At 36.3% G+C, this 12451-nt stretch overlaps 1 protein-coding gene across 1 annotated transcript; it reads left to right on the top strand.

Moving 5' to 3' along the window:
- The first annotated feature begins 3599 nt into the window (after positions 1–3599).
- LOC126701263 (pentatricopeptide repeat-containing protein At1g77360, mitochondrial) lies at positions 3600–7497 on the top strand. The gene is made up of 3 exons (XM_050399382.1): positions 3600–3798; positions 5355–6953; positions 7138–7497. The coding sequence occupies exon 2, from the start codon at positions 5387–5389 to the stop codon at positions 6827–6829; it is 1443 nt and encodes a 480-aa protein (XP_050255339.1). The 5' UTR covers positions 3600–3798; positions 5355–5386; the 3' UTR covers positions 6830–6953; positions 7138–7497.
- Positions 7498–12451: the final 4954 nt, after the last annotated feature.

Below are 12451 nucleotides of genomic sequence, written 5' to 3'. Positions count from 1 at the left end.
GAGGAGGAGCAGGAGCCTTAGGGGCAGTTTGTTCCTTCGAGACGTCTTTAGAGGACTGCCCTTTGCTCCTGTTAGATAAAAGGCCCCTGAGGCCAGTCCTTGGCTTCAAGTCCATTCCTTCTTCTTCAGTTTCTTCGCTGATATCAACTTGTGCGATGACTAAACCAGTATCAGGAGCCGCTGAGGCACGGTCTAAATCGGCGTCGGAGTCCGAGAGCTCTACTACCCTGGCCGACACCTCTCCTTCCTCGGTAAATTGGAACTGGTCTATTTGTTCCTCTAAGGATGAATGCGAAGAACCAGCCTCATCCTCCGAGATAACCACTGCGGGAAAGGCACGTTAGGGAGGCAGCTGAATAGGAGGTAAGTCTGTTGAAGCAAGGAACCCCGGTATGGATACGTCAATACGTGCCAATCTTGGACTGCCAGCCCTTATAGCTTGGCCGGGGTCTACCAAGGATCGAGTGAGGGGAACGTAGTCCAAAATCAAAGGAGCCGACCGTAATTGTCCGTCCTCGCTTACGAAAATCTCAGATCTCAGGAGGTAATTTAGAGCCGGGACATTGACCAAGCTCAGCCGAGGGGATGTTCGCTCCTTGTCTGCAAAGGCCGTTAAAGGGTTTACGTTAGTCCGAGGACGCGTGCAACCAAACCAACAAGTTTAAAATAAAAAGAAAAAAAAAAAGAAAGAAAGAAAAAGGGGGGGGGGGGGGGAGAGCTCAAAACTAAGGTCCTCCCCACGGAATCTAGTTCTATGACACCCCACCTGGCGTTCCCGCCCTAGTCGGACAGTGAAGGCCGTCATGCCATGGTCTGGAGACGATCAGATGGTCATCCTTTAAGCCTTTGCTGGACTTGGGAAGGCAGGATATCAACCTCACTTCGTCAGTCCTGGACTTTAGGTAGTATGAGTCGCCGAGCTTATGGCATTCATAAAGATGAACCACGTCGTGCCATGAAAGGCCGAGGTTCATCTGGTCATTTAAGGCGTCGGCACACCCCAGGATCCGGAACAGGTTCGCGGTGCACTGGTGGGGGGCCAATCTATGACCACGTAGGTAGTCCCTAGTTATTCTCCCCATTGGAATCGTCATTCCTCCTTCCACAAAGGCTATCATTGGAATTGCGACTTCCCCCGTTCTTCTCTTGAACAAAATTTCCTCCTGGTGGCAATACTCTAAACCTACCTCCGGTGGAATACGATACTTCGCCCTGAAGCCCGCCATACCGGCCGGAGAGTCTACCATTTTTTCAAGCCTACCCATCCCCTCTAATCCTAGACAACGTGAAGGCAGTTTGTCTAATGAAGAGTAACGAAGAAGAAGCGCGCACTTACGGGTAAGAAACTTGACGGAATCTTCAAGAGAACGGCGGCGAAGGTAAGAACGTGCTGAAGGAGAAGGCTCTAAGATGTTCTGAATACTGGAGTGTTCGTCAAAAGCGAGGAATGAACGCCTTCAAAACTTTATATACTCAGAGGGAGTTGGACAGACACACTCCCGCCTAGAGCAAATGAAACGTTGTCCACCGTTGATCCGGTCTCCAACCGTTGGATTGAAAGAGCGTAAAACTCCAAAAGCTGCAATTACTTCCCCCAGGGTCAATAAATGCCTACAGCATTAATGAGGCACATGAGGGCACGCCCCCGCACGTGTAAAGCAGGAATCCACAACGAGCTGTCCAGTAGGCATCAAAATCCCGCCTCTCCTCCTCGGATCAAGAAGGAAGAGCCGAAATTTTGAGGGGCTATTGTGGGGGTGAAGTTCGCCAATAAACTGTGGGCTATGGTACTCGTACAAAGCTCAATTTATAATAGGAAGCGAAAACACGGATAGAGGACCCCCAGCCAACCATGTTGGGCCGGGCTTGTTTAAGGGGCGTCCGAGGAGGAGTGCCTCCTCGGACGCACCAAACGGGAGTCCAATTCACACCCTTTACATGGTGAAAGGCCATCCAAAATCAAAGGAAAATGCTAGACGTTCAGGGGGCAACCACAACTGCCGCATTAAATGCAAGAAAGCTACTTTTCCAGCCGCATTAATGTGGAGAGGACAGGAGAACGGTATTATCTTGGCCAGTGCAACTCACAGAAAAGGAGGAGGATGTCCTATGGGACAGGCACTCAAGTAGAGGCCTAGATGATCAACAAGTGTAGGGTCATTATCATTCGAAGGATGCTATATAAGAGAAGAAAACCCCCATGATCAAGAGATCGGAGGGGGGAGAGCAAAAAGGAAGGAAAGGAAGAGAGAGAAAGAAAGGAATTCTGTAAACGAAACTTTGGGGTACAGCCCCCACGAACTGTTATCCCAGGAAACTTAATGAAGTATTCCCACGTTCAAATGGTTGCATGGCTTACTAACAATTACGTTTACTCTGTCAAGACCTAGTTCTACGACCCACTCTCTACAAATTCATTGTTGAGGGTCTTTTGGGCCAGAATCGCTCGCTTGTTGGACTTGGGCTTCAAAATCGGCTCTTACATTTTTCATGTGAGAAAAAAAAAATTCAATGGTAATTTTTTAACGAGACTTAGAAAATTCAATTAAATGAAAGTAAAGTTAGAGAATTGAAATGAATTTTAGTCAAACTTAGAGAGTATAATTTGCACTTTTTGCCTAAATATATTTATAGACAACCATACGTATGAAAATATAATATTATACATAGTTAAATCTAGTGTCATGCTTACAAGCTTGTTCACATTCACATTATTAAATTTGAGTTTGGCTTGTAATTTTTATTTATTATTATTTTTTAATGTTTTAGGATTTTGATATCATGTAGAAGTAAAAAAATGTGTTTGTTTTAATTAGATTTTCAAATAGTAGACTAGAGCCTAGACTCCTTTGTGTTTGTTCTATTTTATTTTGGTTAGCAATGTTGGCATTTGAATAAATTTATAATTATTTGAACAAGTATCAATTTATTGAGCACTTTCTTGATATGGGTGGTGATTTCGGGTTTGGTTTACCTCTAATACTTTTTAAACTGGAATCTCTTTTTATTTTAATAAGAGGCTGTTATGTCACCCATTAACTAAATAAAATGTGGAGATTAAAACCTACTACCACTTGTTATTGTATATTTAAAATAAAAGGACATGTCCAGTTAAAAAGGTACTGCAGATAAGCAAAATCCGATGATTTCAAAGTAATGCATTTTACAACAAGTAATTTACTACATGACTTACCAAGTGACAAATATATGTTTAAAAAATAATCATGTGAGAAAATACGTGTCAACTCGACCCTACTCAACTAACCCAACTTGTTTTTAACCTGTATAGAAACAATTTATAGGAAAAAAAAAAAAAACAATAACGACAACAACAACAACACCTTTTTTTTTTCTTTTTTATATATAGGTTTCTTCATTTTCAATAAAATTTGCATCAAAATTTCTCTAAAATCATTTATCAACAAATACCCCCCTAACCAATCTATTAATCGGACTCTTTATTATTTTGTATGTATGATCTGCCCATGTGAGAGGAATGTTCCATGAAAAAATCCAGCCACATCAAAGTCTCAACCATTGTTTCTCACCCAAAAAAAAAAAAAGGTCTTAACCATTAAAAGGTAAAAACGACATGTCATTTTAGCTCACACGTGAGAAACATGATGCATCATCCTTGGTGCCCAAAACGCACGCTTGACAGTAGACAGTCAGGGACACTAAAGTCTACACCCCGAAGAGGAATATCGTGGCATCCCATTTCCACCACCAACACGGTTGAATTTGAAGGAACGAAATTGAAAAATCTTTGCCCCATTTCGTGGTTTCATTGCCAGAGAGGTGTGTATAAATATTCATAGTCATATCCGTAATCTGTGTTGATTTTTTTCAATGACATTTGGGCTGTGGTTTTTGGGTTTTCCTTCTTGGCTGTTAAAATTGAATTCATATTATTTGGGAAGATGTTTTTTGTTTATATGGGTGGTAAATTATCTGAAACTTAGTACTTTCTGTGATAGTTTATAGTCATGCACGATAGGTGTTTGTGAAAATGTTTTTGCTGGTCTGTAGTGATAACTGTACAGTCAAAGCAATACTAATTGCTTTGGTTTTATTGCAAAATTAACTTGAAGAAAGATAGAAAATTGAGTTTAATTTTATCTTCATTGCTGAATGATATCTTGGAACCATCATAAACCCAAAAAAAAAAAAAATTTGAACTAGTATAAAAATTATTTTTGCAGAATATTTGTACCCTTTTTATAGCTCCAGTTTACAACGGGTTTTGTAAACTACAGGAATAAATTTAAGGGATCAACTATTTTGTACTAGGTAAACTTATAGTTATGGAGCTAGCTAGAGTCTTAGGATCACATTATTTATTCATAACATTCTAACTACATACCGACACCTTTTTTTTTGAAATGTCTGTTGGCATTGCATGGAAAATGTAGACAACCCCTACTTTCTTTCTCTGCCACACAGCTACTTTTGTGTCGAGTTATGGTTGTTGATTTACCAACTTTGAATTACTATTGTATATCGTCTTATGATTGTGTTGGGTTGGTTGTTATTTATTTATATTTGGGCATTAAACACTATTGTTTATGTTGTTCTGTTGATTTTCTGAAATCAAACAATGGAAACATGGTGGTTGTTTTGTCTGAATTTGATTGGTTTATGAATATTCAAATTTAAGGTCCAGAATATAATGCTAAGAAGTAGCTTTCATTTTCCTTAACTGACTTTGCGCTCGTGTTTCTATAAAGTTTAAATGAATGTAATCTGTTTGTTGTGTCATTGGAAATTAATTTCTTCTTCAATTGTAGCAGAGGCTAGACTTATTTTAAATCAGTTATACTTTTCAATTGCTTCGGAAGTAGTTTTGTCACATTGTGGAGAAAGAGAGAGAGAGAGAGAACTTTCAATCACAATAAAAACATGAGTTATGATAGTGTTCATAGTGAATTGAAGATATCAATACTAACCATGTGTCTTTTCCCACAGCTCATCATCCCAAATAGCCTAGTCAAAACTTGCATATGATATTGATAGTTGATGGGGAATTATATGTTGCTGGCTTGAACGTGTTATTCTCTTAAGTGGTTTAGAATGATTCTTTCTGTTTGAGAGACCAATAATGTGGTTTAGAATGATTCTTTCAGAGTAGGATTGCTTCCCAATCTATATAATAATAGAGTATTTTAGTGTTTGGGATGTGAGTCCTTTTTCTTCAAATAATTAGCAATATCAAAATCTCAACTTGTTATTCTATAATGATTTAAGATATTTCCTCTATTCTGTTGTAATGCACATAATGGTAAAAAAATGTCCCAAGATGGTGAGGGTCATTCAACAGTGATATTCAATATGATTTATTTTATCTTCTGTGTCAGGTAAATTGTGATTCTCTGTTCACTTCAACAATATGATTAGAATTTGCAACCACCGCAACAAATTATTTTTTAAAGGGATGATGTTTGTTAGGATGTACAGTTCTAGTGAACTAACAACAGAGGTTTTAGATCCAAGGAAAAGAATTTGTGAAATAATGATATCTCGCCCAGCATTAGCTCTTGATACTGCTCTTAACCAAAGTGGAATAAGAGTTTCTCCAGATGTAGTTGAGGATGTGCTCAAGAGATTCGAGAATGCTGGTATGTTGGCATATCGATTCTTTGAATGGGCTGGAAAACAACGAAATTACATGCACAGTGTCAGGGCTTATCACAGCATGATTGAGTCTCTGGCAAAGATTAGGCAATATCAGATCATGTGGGATCTTGTGAATTCTATGAGGAACAAGAGCATGCTTAATGTTGAGACATTTTGCATTATAATGAGAAAGTATTCCCGGGCTCAGAAGGTGGAGGAGGCAATTTACACATTTAACATCATGGAGAAATATGATACCACCCCAAATCTAGCAGCATTCAATGGTCTTCTAAGTGCTTTGTGCAAGTCCAGGAATGTGAGGAAGGCTCAGGAGATCTTTGACAGTATGAAGGATAGGTTTGTTCCTGACCCAAAGACTTACAGTATATTGCTTGAGGGATGGGGAAAGTCTCCAAATCTGCCCAGGGCAAGGGAGATTTTCCGAGAAATGGTTGACATGGGTTGCAATCCTGATATAGTGACCTATGGCATTATGGTTGACATCCTTTGCAAGGCAGGGAGAGTTGATGAAGCTCTTGGAATTGTTAAGAACATGGATACTAGGACATGCAAGCCAACATCTTTCATTTATAGTGTTTTGGTTCATACGTATGGGATAGAAAACCGGATTGAAGATGCTGTAGATACATTCTTAGAGATGGAAAGAAATGGAATCAAGCCTGATGTGGCAGTGTATAATGCCTTGATTAGTGCTTTCTGTAAAACAAACAAGTTAAAGAATGTGTATAGGGTCTTAAATGACATGGATTCCAAGGGTGTTACACCGAATTCAAGGACCTGCAACATTATTCTAAACAGCTTGATTCTCCGTGGAGAGACTGATGAGGCATTTAGAATCTTTCGCAGGATGATCAAGGTATGTGAACCAGATGCAGACACGTATACAATGATGATAAAGATGTTTTGTGAAAGGGACGAGCTAGAGATGGCTCTTAAAGTGTGGAAGTATATGAGGTTGAAGCGGTTTATCCCAAGCATGCACACATTTTCAGTCCTTATAAATGGATTGTGTGAGAAGGGGAATGTTTCCAAAGCTTGTGTCTTATTGGAAGAGATGATAGAGAAGGGTATTCGACCATCGGGTGTGACATTTGGGAGGTTACGACAGTTGCTTCTAAAGGAAGGAAGAGAAGATGTACTCAAATTTCTTCAAGAGAAAATGATTCTCCTGGTCAAGGAGCCGTTATGTGATTGAGAAGCCATGGCTAGCAACATATCAACACTAGAGCTGCTTATATTGTTGATTAGCAAGTACGTGATTTGGTGTTGTAATCCTCGATACTGCATGGTGTAATAAGAGCAAAGATCATCCTTTGCAGGTCAGTTGTCTTCCCTTTTTATTCAAGCCACACTCTGAATTTTTTAATCAATTTCATTAGATTCCTTATTTTAATGCTTTTTTTTTTTCTTTAATTTAAAAATTGACTTGAAGTTCGTTTTGTGTAATCTATGTTTTGAGTAATGAAATTTATCCTTACTAACAATATATGCTTCCTTGAGCAGATCTTTGTTGATGGCACCAAGTAATTACAGAAATCTAATCAATTTGAAAGGGGCAGTCAGTCATATCTTCGACTAGGTTGCTAGAAGTACAGCAGCTTCTGAAAAATGTTCGGAAAGAGAAAAAATGAATTTCAAACTGCCTTTGGGTTGGTTCTTGACAAAAGGAAGGTGACAAGTAACTCACACAAACTTGGTATGTATTTGTATGAACTATGTAAATCCATACTTTTGATGAAACAATCAAATGAAATAAACCAGTAGATAGCCTTAACTAAGCACTATCATATTTTTCTTGTCTATAATGCCTCTGAAACTATGTCTCCCCATATGTAATCAAACAAATGGAGTTGATTTTTCATATTTGCTGCCTCTATTTTCAATTGAAATTAGGTACCAAATTTATTTCTTCATGCGAAATGAAATGAGGAAAATTCATTGAGGAATATGTAACTTTCAAAATAGGGAAAATGAAATTATGGACTATGATGACGCCACATTCATGTGTATTGAGCTATAAATCTGGTGGCAAGGCCTAATTGAAAATTAACACAAGGAGGGCCTGAATGAATCTAGTAAGTTAGAGCTTCTGCTTGTCTCCCACAACCAACCCCCCCCCCCCCCCCCCCCCCCACCAAAAAAAAAACACCATGTTCAAACACTTAGTTGGCAATGAATTAACAAAATAGTATTAATAACAATTATATTATTAGGATTAGGATACAAGATCTTACAGTGGCGTGTTTTACTTGCGAAAAAAAAAAAAAAAAAAACAAAACAAAACAAAAACAAGATGTTTAATTCCTTCTATAGCATAGCAATTTAATGTGATATCAAAATAAATTGTTTTATTAGTAAGAATTTATTAAAGAAAAAGAAAGGGATTAGGGGACACCAAAGGTAGATAGACTATGTATCCATTTGGCAAGAAGCTTAGCCTTTGCTTGCCCTAAAACTTGATTCTTGTCACCCTCTAACCATAAACTTACTTCACATAAACATATCTAAAAACATCTAAAAAATGAGAATGATTGTTTGTACTTTTCAAATCCAAGCGACAACTCAACTCATTGATTATGTCAACCACAAGTTCATCCAACCACTATGTAGCAAGTTAAATGAGTATCCACATACACTTTTAGTTATTTGACTTACTTAATAGTCATGTTACTTATTTAAATAATTTAATGAATTATGTAATTACCACATGTACATGGTCTTATGAATTGCCAAAGGATCGATTGCAGGAGATTCTTTCAACCTGGTTTGGAGTAAAAGTTTTTTTTGTGAAAAAAAAAAATGTGGTTTTTGTTTTTCCCTTCCCCAAATCGCTTATTAAATTTAAGGTAAAAATACATTATTGGTCCCTAAAGTTTACTTACTGAGTATTATTAGTCCCTGAAGTTTCAAATGAGCGATTTTAGTCTCTAAAGTTTTAAAAGTGAGAAATATTGGTCTCTCCATTAAGATCTGTTAATTTGTTGTCTATGTGTCTAACGAAATAATGATATGTCAATTTTTTAAAGTTGTGGCAGCGTAGTTGTTATGTCTAATTAATTCTAGTCATTTTAAAATAAAAAATATAAAATTCACAATCATAATAACCATCACCACCGTCATCCCTCCCATACTCTTGCATTTCTCAACACACCAGCAAAAGAACCGACAACCCAAGACCACATCGCCCATACTTGTGCCACACTATATATATAGGTCTAGAGTCTTTAGATCAATCAGCTATTTTGTTTGAGTTTTGAAATTACTTAATTAGAAAAATAGAAAAGTGAGCTTGAAGAAAAGTTATGGGCTTATATGGTTATGACTGTCATTGTTGTACCTTACTAATCTTTGTGCCAATCACTTTTCATTTTTTGTCAATTTGATTTGTAAGCCACAAAGATAGTGCCTTTGATTGAAATTTTGCATTGGGTGTGATAGTATGAGTTTTGTTCTTCCTCTGCAGTGGATCCGAGTCCACTCCTGAACTATCTCCTCCAACTTCAACCCAATGAGGATCAACTCTTCCTTCCAAGATTTTCACCAAAGATCTTGTTAACAGTGATACTGGGTCTGAGTCATCTACCTCAATGGCAAGCCTTTTTGTTTGTTATGACTTATGAACAATGTGGTCATTCTAGTGTGGTGAGAAACGGTGACATTTAGGAGACGGTACTAGTGTTGACTGCTGATAGCTTAGCTAGCAACATGATGGTTTTTTTTTTTTTTTTTTAATTTTTATTTATTTTTTTTTTTTTTTTTAAAATAGGACTAGGATTGTGATTAGACCTACAACTAAGTTGTCATGTCATTAAAAAATTTCCCATATCATAATTTCGTTAGACACATAGACAATCTAGGAAGCACGGGTGCGGCTCTAGGGCCGCCACACCTGCACCCGACTTGTTTCGACGCGCCGATTCACCACTTCTTTTCTTTTTCTTTTTTTTTGTCACTGATTGGGAGCCAATTTGGGCCGAAACCAGCCAAAGTCCATAGAAATTCCCCATAGCTGGCCGAGAAACTGGCTGAAACAACCCCAGTTTGGCCTAATTCTGTCTAAATAAGAAGATGAAGAAGAAAGATCTACTACCAAAAGATTTGTGAGGAAAAAAAAAATCCGCACACATTTGTTTATTTATTATAAAACCCCCAAATTTGAATATCTGTATTATGATTTTTTAAACACTATATTAAATTCAACAATTTATATCATTTAGCTTAATAATAGCCAAATAATTTAGTAATTATATCAAATTAAATTGATCCCAAAGGTTTTTTTTTTTTTTTTTAATCTACTATTGCTCTTAAATTGGTAAATGTTTACAATTATATGAAAAAATATGCTTAACAATATGTAGAAAATATAAATAAAAATATATTTAATAATTTATTAATAAACGTATCCTGCCGCACCTGCACCCGTACCCTACTTTTTCAAAAATTTCCAAGTCACTGCACCCACACCCTCACCCAAACCTGAATCAACACTTGTGTTTCTTAGTAGACAACAAATTAACAGAACTTAACAAAGGGACCAATAATGCTTAAATTTTAAACTTTAGGGACTAAAAATGCTCATTTGAAACTTTAGGGACTAATTGCACTCAGCATATAAACTTTAAGGACCAACTGTGTAATTTTATATTTTAATACTATTGCTTGGGATATGTGCCCCTGATTTGTTATCCAATGACCAATCTCATGGTGTGATATATAGTGGTGGACTAGGAATGCTGGCAACATTTAGAGCATTCTCATTAAAAATACTATAAAATATAGCATTTAGCATCTCAAAAAATTCATTATTCATTTTAATAACTCACTTTATAATACACCCAACATCAAAGACTCTATTATTTTACCACTTAATTTAAATAATCTTTTTTTATTCTTTCTTTATGTTTTCAATTAACTACCATGTACCTGTTTGATTAAACAATTTTTTTTTTTTTTTAAGGGTTGGTAGAAGATGTCAAAATTTATAGCATATAGCACTTTTAATGTAGTGTGCTTTTCCAGAATTAGATGTTAAAAAATAGCATATTTAGCATTTGAAACCTTTGATGAGAATACTCTAATAGAGCTGCTGAAGTTGAAAAGGAACGGTTCAACATGAGAATGGGGTGACTAGGAAGGGCAATGGGTTAAGTTCACAACATATTTTTAATGAAAAAGAGACTGTTAATTTAAATGAAGTTGATGAGAAAGATAATAAGGGTTACACAAATTAAGATGACAATGACGATAGTTTTATGCTTAAAGACAATGCTCCTTATATACTAAAGAAGTGGATTTCATTCCTTATGTTAGGCATAAAAGTGACTATTTACCAATTTAATGTGTTTTGCTCTTTACCTTTTTAGTTATACTTTGATTGAACTATATATTTCATGTTGATCAAGGTTGTGAATATTTTGTAAAGTGCAAGAAAAGTTTTTTTTTTTTTTTTTAATGATGATCTTTTTTTTTAATTTTCAAATTTACTAGAGGGACCAGAATTGAGACCAATGACCAAGAGCCAAGTTGAATGGGATTTAGGTTGAGATGACAACGTCAAGTGTTTAACCCTTTCTAATAGAACATTCACATTGAGAATGGCATATGCCATATGTAAGTAAAATTTAGCATGAAAGCCCAAAACCCCCTATACATCTGAACTTGTAAAAACCAATTATTGCAAAAAAAAATTTGCAATAGTGCTACAGTGCAATTCTAAAGGTAAAATTGCACTATAGCTCAATTCTAAAAAAAAAAAAAAAAAAAACTTAATATTTTATTCCCTTACTTTATCAATTCCTCTCTCTTTCACCGGGTTTTGGGTTTTGGGTTTTTGTTTTTATTTGGGTTTTGAGATATATTATTTTATTGTGTAAAAATATTATTTTAATGTGTTATATTGTAAAATAAAAGTTGGGATACCGAGAATATTGTAAAATGATATGGTATAATTGATAAAGTAACTTTTTAGGATGGTAAAATAAAATAATATAGAATTTTGAAATGTGAATGCCATAAGAGAAGTTGCTGGGTCGGCCACAGGAAGAAGTTGGTGCAAAATCTTGAAAAAACTATCCAATTTGAGTGTCTGACATGCTAAAGTCTAATCCCCATTAAATTAGCACCCACTATTGTCTGTTTCCAGTGAAAGAATAGGGAAATTATGATGTACTTCCGGAGTACCATAAATGCGTACTCCCTCCTCTCACATGAATGGTGAGTCACACTAATTAAATTCATGGTTGGACCCACCCATTTATGCAAGAAGGAAGAGTATGCATTTATAGTACTCCGGGAGTATCTAATAATTTTCCGGAAGAATAACCTCAAACTAAAAGCAGCACCATGTTCCAAACCTTATTGTTTTCAGATTCTGTAATATGCAGTAGGCAGTATTAAACTTGTGTCTTCTGCTGATACATCCTTGGATCATTCCAACCGCATCTTGCGTCATTTTGAGCTGAAATTAGTCGTATCTTTTAACGAGACAAGCAAGATGCTTCTACCATGCTCCATCCAGGTTCCAAGTATTGATGTGAAGCTGCTTGTCCTTTTTGGTTACTCATGATTTATTGAGAAAATTACTCGTACGAATGTGAATTTCAGGTTCATTGGCATATTTTAACCAAGCACTATCATATTTTTCTCATTTATTGATTGAAATGGAAGAGGTGAAGAGCAGCTTCCCATAACTACAAATTGTAGCAATGAATGCACAATTAACTACCTTATCAATGATTAATCTCCCACCCCTATTGTAGCTATTGAATTATAAAAATAAAAAAACTCACATGTCAAGCATGTTGGTTACAAAGGTTAA

This window comes from Quercus robur, chromosome 9, assembly GCF_932294415.1.
Source record: "Quercus robur chromosome 9, dhQueRobu3.1, whole genome shotgun sequence".
Taxonomy (NCBI): Eukaryota; Viridiplantae; Streptophyta; class Magnoliopsida; order Fagales; family Fagaceae; genus Quercus; species Quercus robur.
The sequence above is the reverse complement of the archived record's forward strand: the minus strand, read 5'-3'. Positions and strand labels throughout refer to the sequence as shown.

Bases quoted from the DNA above. Each gene is read 5' to 3' on its own strand.
- LOC126701263 (XM_050399382.1), top strand. From the start codon at position 5,387: ATGATTAGAATTTGCAACCACCGCAACAAATTATTTTTTAAAGGGATG.